The sequence below is a fragment of the Pseudorasbora parva genome, chromosome 1, assembly GCF_024679245.1.
Source record: "Pseudorasbora parva isolate DD20220531a chromosome 1, ASM2467924v1, whole genome shotgun sequence".
NCBI classification, from domain to species: Eukaryota; Metazoa; Chordata; class Actinopteri; order Cypriniformes; family Gobionidae; genus Pseudorasbora; species Pseudorasbora parva.
This window is the reverse complement of record NC_090172.1, coordinates 68,169,033-68,191,661: the sequence shown is the minus strand read 5'-3', so window position 1 is coordinate 68,191,661 and position 22,629 is coordinate 68,169,033. Positions and strand designations below refer to the sequence as shown.

The following is a 22,629-nucleotide window of genomic DNA, read 5'->3' as shown; positions in this document are numbered from 1 at the left end:
GCAATGACCAAACAAATGCTAACTCAACAAATGCTAACTCCCACACACACCCAGAGAATATACCAAAACTAATAATACACACCTCAGCACTACACAGACACACTTATCCAACAACAAATGAACAAACAATCAAATGAGAAAAGTTACAAACACTTACAGAGTAGTTGTCTATCAGTCAATTGAATTGCTTCTCTCTAGCCAAAATGTTTCAAACACACAAGGCTTTTAATACCTCGCTGGCCACGCCCCCAACAAACTCCCTTCCAACGTGGCAATGACCAAACAAATGCTAACTCAACAAATGCTAACTCCCACACACACCCAGAGAATATACCAAAACTAATAATACACACCTCAGCACTACACAGACACACTTATCCAACAACAAATGAACAAACAATCAAATGAGAAAAGTTACAAACACTTACAGAGTAGTTGTCTATCAGTCAATTGAATTGCTTCTCTCTAGCCAAAATGTTTCAAACACACAAGGCTTTTAATACCTCGCTGGCCACGCCCCCAACAAACTCCCTTCCAACGTGGCAATGACCAAACAAATGCTAACTCAACAAATGCTAACTCCCACACACACCCAGAGAATATACCAAAACTAATAATACACACCTCAGCACTACACAGACACACTTATCCAACAACAAATGAACAAACAATCAAATGAGAAAAGTTACAAACACTTACAGAGTAGTTGTCTATCAGTCAATTGAATTGCTTCTCTCTAGCCAAAATGTTTCAAACACACAAGGCTTTTAATACCTCGCTGGCCACGCCCCCAACAAACTCCCTTCCAACGTGGCAATGACCAAACAAATGCTAACTCAACAAATGCTAACTCCCACACACACCCAGAGAATATACCAAAACTAATAATACACACCTCAGCACTACACAGACACACTTATCCAACAACAAATGAACAAACAATCAAATGAGAAAAGTTACAAACACTTACAGAGTAGTTGTCTATCAGTCAATTGAATTGCTTCTCTCTAGCCAAAATGTTTCAAACACACAAGGCTTTTAATACCTCGCTGGCCACGCCCCCAACAAACTCCCTTCCAACGTGGCAATGACCAAACAAATGCTAACTCAACAAATGCTAACTCCCACACACACCCAGAGAATATACCAAAACTAATAATACACACCTCAGCACTACACAGACACACTTATCCAACAACAAATGAACAAACAATCAAATGAGAAAAGTTACAAACACTTACAGAGTAGTTGTCTATCAGTCAATTGAATTGCTTCTCTCTAGCCAAAATGTTTCAAACACACAAGGCTTTTAATACCTCGCTGGCCACGCCCCCAACAAACTCCCTTCCAACGTGGCAATGACCAAACAAATGCTAACTCAACAAATGCTAACTCCCACACACACCCAGAGAATATACCAAAACTAATAATACACACCTCAGCACTACACAGACACACTTATCCAACAACAAATGAACAAACAATCAAATGAGAAAAGTTACAAACACTTACAGAGTAGTTGTCTATCAGTCAATTGAATTGCTTCTCTCTAGCCAAAATGTTTCAAACACACAAGGCTTTTAATACCTCGCTGGCCACGCCCCCAACAAACTCCCTTCCAACGTGGCAATGACCAAACAAATGCTAACTCAACAAATGCTAACTCCCACACACACCCAGAGAATATACCAAAACTAATAATACACACCTCAGCACTACACAGACACACTTATCCAACAACAAATGAACAAACAATCAAATGAGAAAAGTTACAAACACTTACAGAGTAGTTGTCTATCAGTCAATTGAATTGCTTCTCTCTAGCCAAAATGTTTCAAACACACAAGGCTTTTAATACCTCGCTGGCCACGCCCCCAACAAACTCCCTTCCAACGTGGCAATGACCAAACAAATGCTAACTCAACAAATGCTAACTCCCACACACACCCAGAGAATATACCAAAACTAATAATACACACCTCAGCACTACACAGACACACTTATCCAACAACAAATGAACAAACAATCAAATGAGAAAAGTTACAAACACTTACAGAGTAGTTGTCTATCAGTCAATTGAATTGCTTCTCTCTAGCCAAAATGTTTCAAACACACAAGGCTTTAATAAATGAAATATTTCACATTGAAGGCCTTAAAAAAAAGTGTTTAAGCTAGATTAGTGCTAGCTGGAGGAACAAAAACGTGTAATGTGTAAACTTGTGTAATGTTGTGACCACCTGTATAGCTCCTGATATAAACATATATAGTCTTTTATATTCCGGTTGACTTTTTTAAGACAGAATTTCTTCATTTGATGAGGTTTTGCATTTAGTTATAGATTTAGACATTCTAATAGACTACTTTTTTGTCAAGGTGTGTGTGTGTGTTACTCTTGATATTTCAGTGTCACTCCATTGCCGAGCACGTTTTTCTACTGATTTGTAGTGTGCACCATCAAAAGATTCACGTTTGTTTATATTTCCCATTAATTTTCTTTCGGTTACTTTCGCCCACGAGGAGCCAAATGTGCCTTCTTTTCTTGACCCGTTTTATTTGTATGTGTTCACAAAGCTAACGCCACAAGTGTCATCGCATTCCTCCAAACATGAGTTACATTTAAACACGTCTTTCTGACCGAAGAGGAACCCAGAGGGTTAAAGTTTGCCATTATAAACGGCAGTCTAATAAAATTAAACACCAGACAGACCAAAAACAGAGAAATTAGTGCTACTACACTGACATTTTGGTTGACATAGGATTACATTTGAAATACTTGTGTGTGTTTGCGTCGCTGTAAACGCGCTCAGATCTTACTTCTGGATCTGCTGTCCGCCTTTTTGCTCCGTCAGACGCCGCTTGGCCTCCTCATTCACCTGATTGGCCAGTTCCTTCTGGTGGGCCCGCCTCTTCTCCTCAGCCGTCATCTCATTCTGACCAATCACACGACAGCAAATGTGAGCGCACATAAAAAATAGGGCTTGACATTAACGCTTTTTTGAAGGAGAAGTGGATTTTACTTGCCCAACCGGACAAGCTGATTAAAAAGCCAATAACAAAAAATATATAAATAATAATATAATGAACTGACAATAACTGTAGACGCTCACCCAGCCTCTCGAGGAGAAAATAACACAAATGAGTGCCGATCAAACTGTGCAAAACATTAAAATGTGCTGTTTTTATATATAACATTTGATGCAGTTAAACAACTTCACACAACCAAGAGTGTTTTCCTGAATACCATCACGATTGAAAACGACACTGATTTCATGATAGCTCCATAAACTATTAACTAACACCAATTCACTTACATTTTAGATGTAATATTGACTGTTTTTATACTATTTCAGCAGCGAAAATAGATCCCAGCAGAACCGCAAGGCCTGAATGATTCAGCGTTTGGATGAATCGGTTGAATCAAAGATTCAATGACCTGTTCGTAAGCGATTCTTGAAAGAATCATTTGAATGAATCGTTTGGATGAATTGACTCACTCATTAAGACACACCTGCTGCCACCTACTAGTGGTTTAGTTTCATATTTAAATATACTTTCCAACATTTCTTATTTGTTTATCCAAAAATATAAATCTCATAACATTATTTAATGCAGTTGTAATTTTTCAGTGTAAACTTTAATTTGATTGGTAACAGCCCTATAGTGTCTTAATTTAATTTAATGTATAGATGAAATGTATGAATATAATATGAAACCTGAAGCAGAGCCTATATTTAATAATGTTAGGGGGAAAATGCCCTTTATAAAAGGTACAAATATCACAAATATGCAGATTTTAAATATGCCGAAGCTGATTGATCACTGGTGAGAATATTGCTCCAGAATAAATCATTAATGTTGAGGATTATTAATCCGGAAGTAAGGCGGTTTATACCCTGGTCCGGTCCGCCAGCAGGGCGGCGCCGCGCGCTCCTTTCCCCAGCAGCTCGTCCGCATTATCGTCATCTTCCTCATCGTCATCTTCATCGTCGTTCTAGAAACAAACACAGGAAACGGTTCAGCTGCGTCTGATCCGAGCCGCTCAATAAAACTCAGGAGTCTCGGACTGGCGTTACCTTGAGGAAAATGCCGACGTTTTTGATCTTCTTCTTGACGGGTGTGAGGACGGTGGCTTGATCCTCCTGCGGACGGACGGACACATGATTACAGGACCAATGAAGAGCAATTAAAGGGTTAGTTCAGCCAAAGAGGAAATGTCTGTCATTAACTCCTCTCCCTAATGTCGCTCCACACCCGTAAGACCTCCGCTCATCTTCACACACAGTTTAAGATATTTTATATTTAGTCCGAGAGCGTATGCAAGTGTATGCACACTATACTGTCCATGTCCAGAAAGGGAATAAAAACATCATCACAGTAGTCCATATGAGACATCAGTGGGTTAATTAGAGTCTCTTGAAGCATCCAAAATACATTTGGGTCCAAAAATAACAAAAACTACGACTTTATTCAGCATTGGCTTCTCTTCCGCGTTTGTGTTCAATCCTCAAATAAAGATTCAAACGGTTATGAATCAGCGAATTGATTCATGATTCGGATCGCGTGTCAAACTGCTGAAATCACGAGACATTGGCGATCCGAATCATGAATCGATTCACTGACTCATAACCGTTTGAATCTTTATTTGAGGATTGAACACAAACCCAGAAGAAAAGACGATGCTGAATAAAGTCGTAGGTTTTGTGTACTTTTTTTGTGAACAGCAAGTGTGCATATGCTTACATTCAAAGGACGGAAAGCCCTCGGACTAAATATAAAATATCTTAAACTGTGTGTGAAGATGAACGGAGGTCTTACGGGTGTGGAGCGACATTAGGGAGAGGAGTTAATGACAGACATTTCCTCTTTGGCTGATCTAACCCTTTAAGGGGAGAAGAGCTGAACCCACCTCGTTGATCTGTATTGTGTCTCCGATGAAGAGTGCGTACTTCTTCTGCTCGTCTTTCTTTCCCTCCTTGTTGATCAGATCGGCCAGTCCCAGACTGATGCTGAAAATCATCCCTACACACACACACACACACACACACACACACACAGTGCTAAATGAACAACATTACAGGAACAAAACATTTCTGTTCCTATTCTAATGACACTGCACAAAATACAGATCATCTGGAGCCGGAAATACTCCAGTATTTCTACACACACTCACTCACACACTCACCTCTTTTTAGTTTAAACTGATTTTTTGCGTTCAGCACGAGCGATCCTTCCCTGAACTCGATCCCCATGGCGAACCTGCAGCACACACACACACACCGTTGCCGCTTCGTATGGATCATATACAGTGCACATGCACACACACACACATCCCGAGGGTTTCAGACACAAACCCGAGGTTTTTCGTGAGCTTGCTGACCAGGTCTGGTTTCTCCTTCTTGACGAACTCCAGGACGGCGTTGTAGGCGTCGCAGAGCTTCACCCCTGAGGGACACACACACACACATCATGTTTTCTGGAACATATATGTGCAAAATCACACACAGAGTGTATTCGCACAGCACGAGTAAATAAGAAACAACAACAGTGTCTTTAAAAACACCATTGCTGAATATCGATCAATAATATTTAAATAAACAATATCAGCCATTAACGAAGCAAACCATGAGATGAAGCCCGCCGAACGCAGTAGAGTGGCCATAATCACACGAGCGGTGTCCAGGAGAGCATGAGATGAAGCCCGCCGAACGCAGTAGAGTGGCCATAATCACACGAGCGGTGTCCAGGAGAGCATGAGATGAAGCCCGCCGAACGCAGTAGAGCGGCCATAATCACACGAGCGGTGTCCAGGAGAGCATGAGATGAAGCCCGCCGAACGCAGTAGAGTGGCCATAATCACACGAGCGGTGTCCAGGAGAGCATGAGATGAAGCCCGCCGAACGCAGTAGAGCGGCCATAATCACACGAGCGGTGTTTGTGTCCAGGAGCGCATGAGACGAGTGCAAATGCCACACTGATCTGATATCAGCTTAATAAACATGAATGCTAATATTGTGTTGTTTTTAGTCTGTCTTGCCATTAAAAATATAAAGACAAAGCAGACCTGTGTGTCTCATTTCTGAATCTGTGCTTGGACGAATCTGTGAACCGATGATTTAATTAGACATTAGCCGCCGCCGACGGGCAGTTTCTTATTTAGAGTATAACGCCATATTTCCATATTAATAAAAACAAACATTAAAGGTACAGCTCACCCAAATATTTCTTTCTGAAGCTACTTTGTGTAATGTCTGCTTAATCTTTAGGAATTAATCTCTTAGCCAAATCTGATGGACGATTAGTTAATCGCCACATTGTGTAATTAGATAAAAATAAATAAGTAAATAAATGAATAAATGTACTCGTGTGACAGCCCTAGTTATATCAGATGCACTGATTGTTTTGCGAGTGTAACCTGCTGATCATAATTGCTATCATAACTATAATTCACAGCACATACACACACAAATCTACTTCTCTGCAATTATACATTTTATAAAACAAAGGGACAATACAGTAATAAAATAAGATAACCAAAATGTCTAACACCACAAATGCAGTGGAGTAAAGAGAGATATGAAAACACGGCGTTGAGTTTTACAGCGTCTAAATCACTGAACTCATCAAACGGTAACTTACCGGCAAGTCACTGAAAGTTTAGCAATTACTTTTTTAGAGCGCAATTAAATAATTTCTCAACTTGCGTTAACATTTTTCTGGATTCCATTTTAATAATTTAAATCATAAACATGTCCAATTAATTAGGTTTGTTTAACAATTAGTTTGCAATAAAATCCTGAATTTCTGTGTTAATATTTCTCAAATAAAACTAAAATACCGATAAAAGCGACTCAGAGCGGCTCTGGAGATGAAGTTCATGCCATAACCTGTGTGTGTGTGTGTGTGTGTGTGTGTGTGTGTGTGTGTGTGTGTGTGTGTGTGTGAGAAATGAAACTAGCCTATATCGTGATGTGATTTAAGTGTGCAGACCTACTTTTCATTTATTTATCCAAAATGTGACAAATTCTGTTTTATTTATATATATAGCGATAACGATATGGATCGTGATCAATATCAATAAATGCATTTGATAAAACGTTTGATAATTTTTAGGTCTCAAAAGAAACCAGAAGTTAAGAGGAAGTTTGGTTGCACGAACAAAGGCACTCACTCTCTGGTAACCTAGCAACATAGGGAGCGACATGCTAACAGCCAATCATGGAACAGTATTTTGGGAATACGGAAATGATGGTGCCGCAGCGAGCGATTATGGCAGGAAACAGGAAAACAAGTCAGCTCGTCAGAATGGCAGTTTTTGGACTTTATAAGTCTGACCGTAGTCAGAACCACGTCTTCTAAACATTATGCAAGACTGTCGTCCCGACCGAGATAATAGCACAAACGTGTTTTACCACCTTAAGTCTTGTGTATACTTTCGTCTGGCACCCAGCCCTATATATATAAGCATTAAGTTTTCCCTGCCTGAGAGAAACGCTCACCGTGCTTCAGCTCTTTGAGAAGCTCCTCCTCCACCTGCAACAGGAAGTTGTAATTGTCCTGCATTTCCTGCGGCGGGTCGACCATGAGTGTGCGCACCAGATTCGAGCAGTAGGACTTATAGCGGATCCCCATCGCACACGTGATCGCCCCGAAGTGCATGTGGTTCTTATCGCTGAGAGAGAGAGAGAGAGAGAGAGAGAGAGAGAGAGAGAGAGAGAGAGAGAGAGAGAGAGAGAGAGAGCGAGAGAGCGAGAGAGACAGAGAGAGAGAGAGACAGAGAGAGAGACAGAGAGAGAGAGAGAGAGCGAGAGAGCGAGAGAGAGAGAGAGACAGAGAGAGAGAGAGAGAGAGAGAGAGAGAGAGAGAGAGCGAGAGAGAGAGCGAGAGAGAGAGCGAGAGAGAGAGCGAGAGAGAGAGCGAGAGAGAGCGAGAGAGAGAGCGAGAGAGAGAGCGAGAGAGAGAGCGAGAGAGAGAGCGAGAGAGAGAGCGAGAGAGAGAGAGAGAGAGAGAGAGAGAGAGAGAGAGAGAGAGATTTTACACACCTTTATTTTTATCCTTTATCATATTTCATTCCAATATCATTCAAAAACAAAAAAACGTAACAAAAACAACATTCAATAAATAAAAAAGTTCACCCTTTCATTAAAGGGTTAGTGTCATTAACTCCCTAATGTCGCTCCTATGGAGGACCAACCCTGCACAAACTAAAAATAAATAAGTTAATGAATGAATGAATTAGTAAGTAAATAAATGAATAAATATACACATATGTACAGACAGTTAAGTCTGCCGTTAAACAACAGAGACGTAAGAGAGGCAGAAGAGGGGGTGTTAGACAGAGGCTACGACGCAGAGGACTTAGACCCCCTCTGCCATCTATAATACTTAGCAACGTGAGGTCGCTGCGGAGCAAAATGGACGAGCTCCGGGTCAACATTAGATACTGCCACGAATACAGGGACTCGTGTATACTGGTGTTCACTGAATCGTGGCTAACAACAGATATTCCGGACTCTCTGGTGAAGCTGGAAGGATTTACCAGCTGGCGCTCCGACAGGAAAGAAACATCCGGGAAGAGCAGAGGAGGAGGCATATGTGTCTATGTGAGTAACAGCTGGTGTAAACAAGTCACTGTTAGAGACGTACTTTGCAGCCCTGATTTAGAACTGTTGTGCCTCTCTCTGCGCCCTTTTTATCTGCCAAGAGAATTCGGCAATATCATAATCTGTGCTGCATATGTTCCTCCCAGTGCTAACGCTAAGAGGGCAGCTACCTTACTCGCTGACTGTTCTCATACACTCCTTCAGCGTACCCCAGGGGCTCCTCTCTTCATTCTTGGCGACTTCAATCACTGTAAGCCAGAAGTGGCACTGTCTGGCTTTTATCAGTTTGTCAAATGCTCAACCAGGCACAGTTCAATCCTTGACAAGTGTTACGGTAATATTAAAAATGCCTATAAGGCAAACTCACTTTCTCCTCTCGCAAATTCAGATCATTCTACTGTTTACCTGCTGCCCACTTATAAAACTGTGCTAAAGTCCAACAAGCCCCAGCACAAAACTGTGTTGCAATGGACCGAGGACAGCATCAAGACTCTGCGAGGCTGTTTCCATAGTACTGACTGGAGCATTTTTCACCGACTAGATCTCAACGAGGCAACTGAGGCTATAACGGATTACATCTCGTTCTGCACAGAAAATATTGTGGCTAAGAAAGACATTGTACACTATCCGAACAATAAGCCTTTCATAACAAAGGATGTTAAGATCTGTATTAACAAAAAGAAACTGGCCTTTAGGAACAAGGACAAAACAGCTTTAGCTGTGGCACAGAGGGAGCTAAATGTTGCTCTAAGGAATGCAAGAGTCAAACATCGAGAGGCTGTCGAGAGCAGTTTCAGCTCCATGGACAATAAAAAACTGTGGGACACTATGAAAAGCATCACTAACATGAACCCCAGCAGGATCCAGCTTTCCACCACTAATGACATTGAGAGAGCTGATGAACTCAATGACTTCTTTCTCAGGTTTGGGACCATGAATCCTCCCCAAGGGTGTGCTGGATTATTTGACAACTTACCGATTAGTGCTGCTTCTTGTTGTCCTACTATCTATCCTAAACAGGTCCACACAGTTTTTAATAAGGTCTGCAATAAAAAATCAGCTGGACCGGACGGCCTTTCAGCCATCTTACTGAGGACTTGTGCCCTGGAACTGACCGCTGCTTGGTGTCCAATTTTCCAAAAATCCTTATTGAACTACTCTGTCCCCGCTCTGTGGAAGAAATCTGTAATTATCCCGGTGCCAAAAGTATCTTGTCCCACTGTTAACAATGACTTAAGGCCTATAGCCTTAACATCTGTGGTTATGAAGTGCTTCGAAAAGATCATTGTGGACATGCTTAAGACGGATGTTCACTCTTGTTTGGATCCGTTCCAATTTGCATACAGAAAGGGTCGCAGTACGGAGGATGCAATTGCTACCTTAATGCATCTTATTAACAAACATGTGGAAAACCCTAAAGCTTATGCTAGGGTCTTATTTGTTGATTTTTCGTCTGCATTTAACACTGTACTACCTCTGCAACTGGTCCAGAAACTGTCTGATTTGAATGTGAACTCTTTTATTATCAAGTGGTTTTATTCTTTTTTAACAGATAGACAACAGCAAGTTAGAGTTCATGATGTCCTCTCCTCAATCAAATACTCTAACACAGGTGTTCCTCAGGGCTGTGTGAGTTCTCCTTTTTTATTTACACTGTACACAAATGGATGCAGAAGCCGTCTGTGTAACAATCATGTCATCAAGTTCTCTGACGATACAGTAATTTTAAGCCTACTGTATAAAGATGATTGCCCTTCTGTGTACATGCATGAGATCGACTATTTTAAGAGTTGGTGTGAACAACACAATCTGGTTTTTAATGTAAAAAAGACCAAAGAGATGATATTTGATCCAAGAACAGTGAGAGATCATGCTCCTGTTATAATTGATGATAGTGTGATCGAGCAGGTCAGCACTTTCAAATACCTTGGTTTTCTAGTGGATAGTAACCTGAAAATGAATGAACATGTAGATTGTCTGTGTGGGCGCTTGGCACAAAGACTGCACTTCCTCCGCCGGCTCAGGCTGTTCGGTGTAAGCAGGGCAGTTATGTGGATCTTTTATTCTGCAGTTCTTGAAAGTATTATCAGATATGGTATGGCTGCATGGTTTGGTGGTATCTCAGTCCAACAAAAATCCAAACTTCAAAAATTCATAAAAACAGCTATGAAAGTGATAGGCCAAAAAGATGTGCCTTCTTTGGAGTCCATCTATGAAGGCACTGTTACTAGACTGGCTCATAGGATTGTTAATGATCCCTCTCACATTTTATTTACAGAGTATGAGCTTCTCCCTTCAGGCAGAAGGTATAGAGCTTACAGATGGAAAACTAACCGTCTGAAGCTCTCTTTTATTCCTACATCCATTACTCTGCTCAACAAAGAGGCCCATTAATTTACTTGATTTTATATTCCTGAATATTCTAATCTGCTCACAGGAATGGTTTTTATTATTATTTATTATTTATTGTTTCATATGTTTGTATTGCAGATTTGTTTTAGCTGATCCAAGGTTCTATTTTAAGAATGTTTTTGCTTTAGAGCCAGATGATATTATTTACTTTATATGCAGGGTTTGCACAGATTATGTATGATTACAGTACTGCTGCTGTATGTATGTATGTTGTATGTTGTACATTTTCGTATGTATCTTGTTGTTTATTTGTGTACTCTTTGTTCTACTGCTGTTGTGGCACTGCGCCTAAGAAAAATTTCCTTCGGGACAATAAAGTATATTTGACTTTGACTTGACTTGATGTAAATAAAAACATAAATATATAAATAAATGTGATAATAGGAAAATAAATAACAGAATAAACGACTTGATAAAATAAATGATTAATTTTTAATCAAATACAATTTTGTGTTATCTTTCCCTTAATTTACTATTTTCTGCTTTTATAAAAATACTTTTTAACTTTTATTTATTTGTTAATTAAATTTGACATTTATTTTTATATTTCTGCGTTCATTTATGTTTTACATTTATTTTTCCCTCATGTATTTATTTTTAGATTTATTGATCGATTGATTCATGATTCGGATCGCATATCAAACTGCTGAAATCACGAGTCATTGGCGATCCGAATCATGAATCAATTCACTGAGTCATAACCGTTTGAATCTTTATTTGAGGATTGAACACAAACGCGGAAGAGAAGCCAATGCTGAATAAAGTCGTAGTTTTTGTTATTTTTGGACCCAAATGTATTTTGGATGCTTCAAGAGACTCTAATTAACCCACTGATGTCTCATATGGACTACTGTGATGATGTTTTTATTCCCTTTCTGGACATGGACAGTATAGTGTGCATACACTTGCATACGCTCTCGGACTAAATATAAAATATCTTAAACTGTGTGTGAAGATGAGCGGAGGTCTTACGGGTGTGGAGCGACTTTAGGGAGAGGAGTTAATGACAGACATTTCATTTTCGGCTGAACTAACCCTTTAAGCTCCCACACTGGATAAAGAAATGATCAACCGTTTCATCCATCCCACAAGAGACATTCCCTCCCTGCTTCTGGATTCAGGTGCGCCACATGTCTGTTTGTCACTATTATGCCATAGATAAGTCTCCGCTGTACATTTCTCTACAGGAGGCTTGTACAGAGACCTCCAGCATCCTCTAAAGTCAGCCCCAAACACTTCTGGCCACCTCCATGATTTAACTCTACTCAAAGCAGTCTGATGAGACACCATACACGGCCGATTTTTGGAGCTTTCGTCTGGCATCAGACAATATCGTCTCACCTGACCACGCTGAACTTTAGGCTGTAGTTTCCTCCGCTCTGGATGATTGGTGGATAGCACATCTCCACAGTGGACGGGTCGACCCCGCCCAAAAACTTCCGGTCCTCGATGGCCTTCTCCACCGACTCGGCCAATCGACTGTGCTTCACTTTCTGAAGAACATCCAAACAGAGACAACAGGTTTAGCCCTCGAGTCAACCTACGAGCCGCTTCAGTGATCACTTGCGGCCCAAAAACAGCACTTAGGATATCATGAATCCTTTCACAGGGGCACATCTGCCGTGTACTTCATAATGATGAAGTTTGAAGCACACGGAAGTTGTTCGGTGAGAGTTTCACAAACTGCTAGTTAGGGTTAATTTCATCAGCTACTTTTTCCATTTAGTTTTAGTCCTGTGCTTTTTTTCTATGTTTTTATTGATGAAATCTAGACTAAAATGCTCAGACATTTAGTCAACCTTGTCCTTTTTTGGTTAAGTCAAGACTTAGTCGACTAAATGTCTGAGCATTACACTCTAGATTTCATCGAGGAAAACACTCCCATTGTCATTCAGCATTGATAATCCACATTATTTTGCTTAAAATTATAATCACGATGGTTATCATTTTGGGATGCATTTAAGCACAAATCAAGCGAATGTTGACCCATGCGCATGGTTTATATGCCCTCATCTAGTTTAAAGATATATATTAAAGACTAATTATCATATAGGCCTAAAGGAATAATAAGAAATGTCTCTTGAAATTCAACATTAATGTTTTTCAATTAAAACAACAGCAAGAAAGACTTTGAAGTGTCACACCAAGGTTGCGTAAGTGCATTTATTCAGCAAAAAATGCTCCTTATTAAGTATTTTGTCTTGTTTCCAGTCCAAATATCTAAATATCCTAAATCAAGATGCATTTACTAGATCAGTAAAATGGCAAACAATATTTTTGCTTGTTTTCTGGGGGGAAAAAATATCAAAATGAAGTGAGTTTTTGCTTAAAACAGGCAAAGGAAACCCCAAATGGAGCATCTCAGAAATTTAGATTATTACTTAGAAAGGATTTTTAGAAATCTTGGCCATCTGAAAAGTACAAACATGAAAAGTATGAGCATGTACAGCACTCAATAATTAGTTGGGGCTCCTTTTCCCTGAATTACTGCAGCAATATTAATCAGCCAATATTTGGTTTCCCACAATTTTCAGAACAAAAAAAGTGCTATAAAACTCTCATACAGCACAAACATTGTAGTTTTCAATGGTATTACATAAAATTGCGTTATATAAGTCTCAGCATGTTATAGATGGTTTATAGATGAAAAAATGGTGCATATATTAAGCCGTATCTTTTTGCTGGTTTTTCCTTTGACAGCTGAAAAGGTTGCATCGCAGCATAAAGTGTGTTGCACGTAAACAAACCTCGTCAGCGTCCACGATCTCCATCACCCTCTCCTTGAAGAACTTGGTGAAGACGTCGCTGGTAATGGCCGCCGCTTTCTTCATGAGCGCCAGCTCTCCGTCCTCCTTCACCGCCATCGTATACGCCACCACTGTGCTGATGTCCACCTGACACCAGTCCCACATTTACTTCAGTGTAACCTCAGTGTTTGCTACGGCATGCTTACTAAAGAACAAAATGATGAGCTAAGCTGAGTTAGAGAGACAGATCTGACCTTCTCCAAGCCCTCGGCCGTGATCATGTCGCTCCAGCTCTTCATGTATTCGCCGGGGAACTTGTCCTTGATGAACACGCCCACCGTCTTGCCATCTTTACTTCCTCGGATGGCTTCGATCATCTTCTCAAAGTTCACCTTGTTGCTCTCGTTCTGTCACACAATCAAGGACACTAATATTTCTATCTACGTTTTCAACTAAATATCCAAATAAAATTAATTACTAAATTAACTTTATTACTGATCTGCCCACATTGTCCTTCTATGATAAATTAAAATAAGCTGATAACATCACTGTTTACTCCAGAACGACTGTACAGCCAAATCACATTCTGCTGCAGTATTGTCCTGTTTGACACTGAAGCTGCTCTGACACAATCGGCGCTGGAGAAGAGCGATAGAAATAAAGCTGACTTGACAAACAGATTTGAAACACGTTAAAGCGACGATTTGAGTCCGTCCGATGATTATGTTTGTTCGTCAATTAAAAATGTAGATATCTTGCCAGAAAATGACTTTGGTAAAAATAGTCAGTGTTTAGAATATTACTTTTGAAAGTATGTGATATTTGTATTAAATCTATATTCATTTGAGTTGAATCGATAATCCGAATCGATTTGAGGGCTTGTGAATCGATAATCCGAATCGATTTGAGGGCTTGTGAATCGATAATCCGAATCGATTTGAGGGCTTGTGAATCGATAATCCGAATCGATTTGAGGGCTTGTGAATCGATAATCTGAATCGATTTGAGGGCTTGTGAATCTAAAATCGAATCGATTTGAGGGCTTGTGAATCTAAAATCGAATCGATTTGAAGGCATGTGAATCGAAAATCGAATCGATTTGAAGGCATGTGAATCGAAAATCGAATCGATTTGAAGGCATGTGAATCGAAAATCGAATCGATTTGAAGGCATGTGAATCGAAAATCGAATCGATTTGAGGGCATGTGAATCGAAAATCGAATTGAATCGATTTCTAGGCATGTGAATCGAAAATCTAATTGAATCGATTTGAGGGCTTGTGAATCGAAAATCTAATTGAATCGATTTGAGGGCTTGTGAATCGAAATCGAATCGATTTGAGGGCTTGTGAATTTAAAATAGAATCGATTTGAGGGCTTGTGAATCTAAAATCGAATCGAACCGATTTGAGGGCTTGTGAATCTAAAATCGAATCGATTTGAGGGCTTGTGAATCTAAAATCGAATCGATTTGAGGGCTTGTGAATCTAAAATCGAATCGATTTGAGGGCTTGTGAATCTAAAATCGAATCGATTTGAGGGCTTGTGAATCTAAAATCGAATCGATTTGAGGGCTTGTGAATCTAAAATCGAATCGATTTGAGGGCTTGTGAATCTAAAATCGAATCGATTTGAGGGCTTGTGAATCTAAAATCGAATCGATTTGAAGGCATGTGAATCGAAAATCGAATCGATTTGAGGGCATGTGAATCGAAAAACGAATCGATTTGAGGGCATGTGAATCGAAAATCGAATTGAATCGATTTCTAGGCATGTGAATCGAAAATCTAATTGAATCGATTTGAGGGCTTGTGAATCGAAATCGAATCGATTTGAGGGCTTGTGAATTTAAAATAGAATCGATTTGAGGGCTTGTGAATCGAAAATCGAATTGAACCGATTTGAGGGCTTGTGAATCTAAAATTAAATCGATTTGAGGGCTTGTGAATCGATAATCCGAATCGATTTGAGGGCTTGTGAATCGATAATCCGAATCGATTTGAGGGCTTGTGAATCGATAATCTGAATCGATTTGAGGGCTTGTGAATCTAAAATCGAATCGATTTGAGGGCTTGTGAATCTAAAATCGAATCGATTTGAGGGCTTGTGAATCTAAAATCGAATCGATTTGAGGGCTTGTGAATCTAAAATCGAATCGATTTGAGGGCTTGTGAATCTAAAATCGAATCGATTTGAAGGCATGTGAATCGAAAATCGAATCGATTTGAAGGCATGTGAATCGAAAATCGAATCGATTTGAGGGCATGTGAATCGAAAATCGAATCGATTTGAGGGCATGTGAATCGAAAATCGAATTGAATCGATTTCTAGGCATGTGAATCGAAAATCTAATTGAATCGATTTGAGGGCTTGTGAATCGAAATCGAATCGATTTGAGGGCTTGTGAATTTAAAATAGAATCGATTTGAGGGCTTGTGAATCGAAAATCGAATCGAACCGATTTGAGGGCTTGTGAATCGAAAATCGAATCGAACCGATTTGAGGGCTTGTGAATCTAAAATCGAATCGATTTGAGGGCTTGTGAATCTAAAATCGAATCGATTTGAGGGCTTGTGAATCTAAAATCGAATCGATTTGAGGGCTTGTGAATCTAAAATCGAATCGATTTGAGGGCTTGTGAATCTAAAATCGAATCGATTTGAGGGCTTGTGAATCTAAAATCGAATCGATTTGAGGGCTTGTGAATCTAAAATCGAATCGATTTGAGGGCTTGTGAATCTAAAATCGAATCGATTTGAAGGCATGTGAATCGAAAATCGAATCGATTTGAAGGCATGTGAATCGAAAATCGAATCGATTTGAGGGCATGTGAATCGAAAATCGAATCGATTTGAGGGCTTGTGAATCTAAAATCGAATCGATTTGAAGGCATGTGAATCGAAAATCGAATCGATTTGAGGGCATGTGAATCGAAAATCGAATCGATTTCTAGGCATGTGAATCGAAAATCGAATTGAATCGATTTCTAGGCATGTGAATCGAAAATCTAATTGAATCGATTTGAGGGCTTGTGAATCGAAATCGAATCGATTTGAGGGCTTGTGAATTTAAAATAGAATCGATTTGAGGGCTTGTGAATCGAAAATCGAATTGAACCGATTTGAGGGCTTGTGAATCTAAAATCGAATCGATTTGAGGGCTTGTGAATCTAAAATTAAATCGATTTGAGGGCTTGTAAATCAAAAATCGAATTGAATCGATTTCTAGGCATGTGAATCGAAAATCTAATTGAATCGATTTGAGGGCTTGTAAATCGAAATCGAATTGAGGGCTTGTGAATTTAAAATAGAATCGATTTGAGGGCATGTGAATCGAAAACCGAAATCGAATCAATTTGAAGGCATGTGAACTGAAAATCGAATCAATTTGAAGGCCTGTGAATCGAAAATCAAATTGATTTGAGGGCTTGTGAAGCGAAATCGAATCGAAACATCTGAATCGATACCCAGCCCTACCCAACATCGTACGATACCTTTTCCCGGACGAGCAGCGTGATTGGAGGAATCCCGTTGGCGTTCTCGTTGCCCTTGGTTACGGCCACCTGCTTCAGGAACTCCACTTTCTTCTTGCTGGCCAGAAAGATGATCTTGGTCTCGCAGAACACCATAATGGTGTCGGTGAGCTCGTACCCGAACAGCCACGTCTGCCGAGAGGAAAAGCACGTGATTATTGGGCTGCGGAGCGGGAAACTATCGCTCCGAGGGGATCGTACGGGTTTTCCTGCACCTGAAGGGCTGTAGATTTGGCGTAGACGATCTCCTCATCCACTCCGACCGACACCACGATGGCGTCCACCTTTCCGAACTCATCTTCCCCTTTCTGTCACGCAGAGTCAGATCATAAAGAGTCACGAGTTATCACATCAGACCAGTGCATTACCATATAGGCAACACTTCTATATCCAAAAGTATTACACATTTCCTAAACACTGCAAAAAAAGCTGTTCTTACTTAGTATTTGTCTCGTTTCTAGTCGAGTTTTTGATTAAAATAAGATAAATAATCTGCCAATGGGGTGAGAAAAATAATCTTAATTCAAACAGAAAACAAGATTATTTTTCTCACCCCATTGGCAGATTATTTATCTTATTTTAAGCAAAAACTCTCTTCATTTTGAGTTATTTTCCCCCCAAAACAAAACGTTTTTTACTTGTGTCGTAAATGTTTCTTAATGTAAGAATTTTTAGATATTTTGACTAAGTAAGAAGAGCATTTTTGCAGTGAACCATATAACAGCGCAAGTAGAAAAGCACAAGATTGCTCAAGATTGAGCCTTTTGATATTTGTCGTAAACAAAAACATACCATAACAACAACTAAGATATAAAAGTTTGTAGACTAACACTTTAAGTTGGCTTGAAAAAGCCTAGCCAAATAGTTAAACAGTTTAAGTTTAGTAGTTTTAATAAATAAGATACAAAACAAATTGACAGAATAGAAAGAGATTGATAGAAGCATTGATAAATTATTGCTGGATGGTTGCTAGGGTACTCAGGTGGTTGCTAGGGTATTCTGGGTGGTTGCTATGCTGCTGCCTGGATGTTCTGTCTGGTTGTTAGGCAGTTGCCATGGTGTTTTAGGCGGTTGCTAGGGTGTTCAGATAGATAGATAGATAAGTTCTTGTTAGATGGTTGCTAGGATGTTGCCATGCGTTTGCTAAGGTGTTCTGTCTGGTTGCCATGGTGTTTAAGGCGGTTGTTAGGGTGTTCGATTTTCTAGATAGGTAGTTCGAAATTATTATAGAGATATAGATAGATAGATAGATAGATAGATAGATAGATAGATAGATAGATAGATAGATAGATAGATAGATAGATAGATAGATATCTATTGAGCCTCTCTAACTGTCAAAATTTGAATTTAGTCAGTTGGAGTTTGAACAGTCTTGGCTCATCTGAACACTCCCGTCAATGAAATAGATAGATAGATAGATAGATAGATAGATAGATAGATAGATAGATAGATAGATAGATAGATAGATAGATAGATAGATAGATAGATAGATAGATAGATAGATAGATAGATAGATAGATAGACAGACAGACAGACAGACTAATGAGCCCCTCTAACTGTCAAAATTTGAATTTAGTCAGTTGGAGTTTGAACGGTCTTGGCTCATCTGAACACTCCCGTCAATGAAAGTCTATGGGATTTTTCCAAGTTTAGATTAGCATTTTTAGGAGAACTTTAAGTAGGATCAGTCTGAAAATATAAAGTAACTGCAGTCAGAACCGTCTGGAGGTCTAGTCTGAGTTTGGTGGATGTAGCTTCAACAGTCCAGGAGGAGCAGCATTAGACCAGGACATTTTTTCAAATTAACTTGATTTTTTTTTTTGCCACCTGCAGCATGTCTTAATATGAGCTAGCTCACAGCTACATGCTACACCACACAAAAGTCTCGCATTAAAATCACAAATTAATGTGATAAACATCTACTGAACACACACAGACTATTTACACTATCGTTAACTTCATTAGCGCGAATAAAACCCGAGCGGAAATGGCGTGGAAACATTGTATGCTACCATGCTAACACATATACATATACCATGCTAAACATGCTAACACTAGCCGCTATGCTAGCCACACAAATGGTTTGAAATAACCGCAAACTCCAGCGATTTAATAAAGAAAACAACAAAACACACACACTCTACAGATCATATCAGAAACACACCGAGTCGATCGAGTGTGTTTATATAACAGTTATATGGAAATGAGGCCTGAGAATGTGTGTGTATGTATATGTGTGTGTGTGTGTGAGGATTTCCAGCATCACATACGCGACTTTAAACACATCATACATGAATAATTATGATATAATATGCTCGATATGAAGCGTTAGCGATGTTTGTGACGGGCGTCGAGCTTTCTGTACCTTCCAGTTGCCGTAGAGTCGCTTGATGCGGCGGTAAAACGCTTCTTTATCCAGATTCACCGCCATAATATCACATCAACACACACACTGAGGGAACAAACACACTCTCACACACTTATACACACGCACACACACTCTCTCGTGTGATTTGCACTGTTTCTACTCACTACCGGACGATAGAACAACAAACGCGAAAAAAAAAAATCGAAAATATGAAAAATAATTATTCAATAATTTCCCCGGTGTCTATTAAAAAGACGACGACTTCTTTAAAATGTACAGTTTTAAGTGCTCATTCGGTGTGTGTGTGCAGTGTGATGATGATGAAGTGAATAATATCATGTTAAAACACGCATGTGTGTCCGATCTTTAGCTCCGCCCCCTTTCTGCTCTATTTAATATATTTATGAATTATACATTTGTTTTTAATTACCTATTTTTATTCGTTTAAATTAATTAAATTAATTTCTTTGTGTTCGAAAATATTTATTTATTTACGCTGCCATTTTGTGTTATGTGTATTATTATTATTATTGTATGTGTATTATATGTATTATTATTATTTTGTACTAAAACAACGCTAATGATCTGTTTAAAATGGCGGATTAAAAAACGAACAAGTCTGCGCTCATTTATTAGCTATATATTCAATGTTTAAAATCATTGGTGGTATTTATTATGGCTTTTGTTTTCCTGCGTTTTCCCTCCCTGGCAGAAAACTCCCGCCCTGGGTGCCACGTCATCAGGTCAGCGACAAATGAAATCGCGCCGTCGCGGTCACATGCTACGCTCCGCCTTCACCCTCACGTCACCGTGTTCCGGCCGTCCGCGAGCACGGCTTTTTTTTCCCGCCATCTAGTGTCATTCGAAAGAGCGCGAGTTCCACCAGAGCACGTGGGTTTGCCTCTTTCAAATAAGATGAAAAAAACGGTTTGTCCTTAACGGACATTAATAAAAAATAAGTTAATAAACAACAATTTATTTTACAATAACATACATTTCAAGAACTGTATTTCGTCAATAAAATCCGAACTGAGGGGAAAAATACATAAATATGATTTCAGTCGACAACTTTTAGTCTTTTTTAGTATTTTAATTAAGTAATATTGTTTTACTTTATTAACTATACTAGTTAATATTATTAAAAATATGTATTTGAATATTTTTTAAGTCATCCTGATTCTGAAAAACTGTCTGAATCAGGTTTTTTTTAATAAACAATCTAAAAGAGTAAACAATTATGTAAAATTAATCATTTTTAAAATGTTATTTTGCATAAACCACATAAATTAAAAGTTACATAAATATGAGAGAATTCACTAAAAACAACTGTTTTAATAAATAGGTTTTGAAGGAGATCAATTTTTTTGATATAATAGTTATGAGGACTTCCTCTGAAACTATTATAATCTGTCATAGTCGCTGAACAAATAAATGTTACAATAACAAACGTTTTAAGAACAGTATATTCTTCAATAAAATCAATAGGAAATGAGGGGAAAAATATATAAATATGATTTCAGTCAAAATCTTTTATAGTCTTTTTTTAGTAAGATTGTTTTACTATATTAATCCATATGTTGTTAAAAATATATATATTTTAATACTTTTTAGGTCATCCTGATAATGAAAAACTGTCTGAATGCGAAGTTTTTTAAAACAATCTCTAATAGTAAACTATTATTTTGCATAAAAAGAAAAATTAGATAAATGGCAGAATTCATTAAAACAAATCTTAAATGTCATGTTAAAAAGAAGTTTGTTTATAAACAATGCATATACTATAATCAAAAATTTAGTAATCTAAAACAGTAATGTACAATTATTTTTATTTTTTTATTTTTTATAAATTAGTATTTTGCATAAATCACAGAAAAAGAACAATTACACAAATATAAGGGCAGAATTCACCAATAAGTTTTAATACAGTATCTCAAATTAGTAAACAATTGTGTAAAATTAATCATCAAAATGTTATTTTGCATAAACCACATAAAAGAACAGTAACATAAATATGAAAAACAAAAATTTTAACAATTAAGTTTTAAACCAAATCAAAGTTTCTTATTTAATTATAATGACGACTTATGTCATAATCGCTGTACAAATTAATTTAACAAGAACTGTATATTCTTCAATAAAATTAATAGGAACTGGGGGGGGGGGATACAGTATATTAGTGTTTTTTAATATTTTAAGTCAAGGCGTTTTCAATCATACTAGTTGTTATTAAAAATATATCTTTTAATAAATTGTACATTGTCCTGCTTGAGAAACACTGTCTGGATATAATTTTAAGAAGTTTGATTATAAACAATGTATTTTACGTTATGTACAATTATAATTTTAAAACTAGTAGTGTGTGTAAATCACATAATTCACTAAAAACAACGGTAAAAAATGATCCTGATTTTAACACTAAAGACTAAAAATTATTGTGATTTTAATTGTAAAGACTGTAAATTTTTTTGTTATTTTAACAGTAAAGACAAAAAAATTCGGGATTTTAATGGTAAATCAGGTAAAAAATGATCGTGATTTAACTGTAAAGACAAAAAATAGTGATTTTAACGGTAAAGACGTTTCACGAAATTTCACGAAATAAAATCACAATCGATCACGATAATTTTTAGTCTTTACTGTTAAAATCGCAATATTTTTACAGTCTTTACCGTTAAAATTGTGATCTTTTTAGACTTTACTGTAAAAAAAAATCACAATAATTTTTACAGTAAAGACTAAAAATGATTGTGATTTTAACAGGATAGACTGTAAAAATGATTGTGTTTTTATTTCATGAAAATTTGGTCAACTGAAAGTTTCTGTACTATATACGGTAAATAACTGTAATATACATTGAATGTAATTTTACATTAAAATACTGTTAAATGTAGTTTTTGGAAGTGAAAAAGTGAAAAACTGTATATTGACATTCCCATAATTCCCTGACACTTCACATTTGACGGATTTTTGT

General features: G+C 38.1%; 1 protein-coding gene across 1 annotated transcript in view; it reads right to left on the bottom strand.

The window, feature by feature from the left end:
• Positions 1–19,998, bottom strand: part of supt16h (SPT16 homolog, facilitates chromatin remodeling subunit) — a 37,365-nt gene extending 17,367 nt beyond the window's left edge. The window contains exons 1-13 of the mRNA XM_067447632.1: positions 19,656–19,998; positions 17,506–17,598; positions 17,252–17,422; positions 14,014–14,166; positions 13,760–13,906; positions 12,354–12,505; positions 7,497–7,669; positions 5,352–5,442; positions 5,183–5,256; positions 4,907–5,019; positions 4,074–4,139; positions 3,893–3,991; positions 2,815–2,930 (exon numbers count right to left, since the gene is read on the bottom strand). Coding sequence (XP_067303733.1) covers positions 2,815–2,930; positions 3,893–3,991; positions 4,074–4,139; positions 4,907–5,019; positions 5,183–5,256; positions 5,352–5,442; positions 7,497–7,669; positions 12,354–12,505; positions 13,760–13,906; positions 14,014–14,166; positions 17,252–17,422; positions 17,506–17,598; positions 19,656–19,721 — 1,514 coding nt within the window. The 5' untranslated portion in view covers positions 19,722–19,998. The remainder of the gene's footprint in view (positions 1–2,814; positions 2,931–3,892; positions 3,992–4,073; positions 4,140–4,906; positions 5,020–5,182; positions 5,257–5,351; positions 5,443–7,496; positions 7,670–12,353; positions 12,506–13,759; positions 13,907–14,013; positions 14,167–17,251; positions 17,423–17,505; positions 17,599–19,655) is intronic.
• Between the last annotated feature and the right edge of the window lie 2,631 nt (positions 19,999–22,629).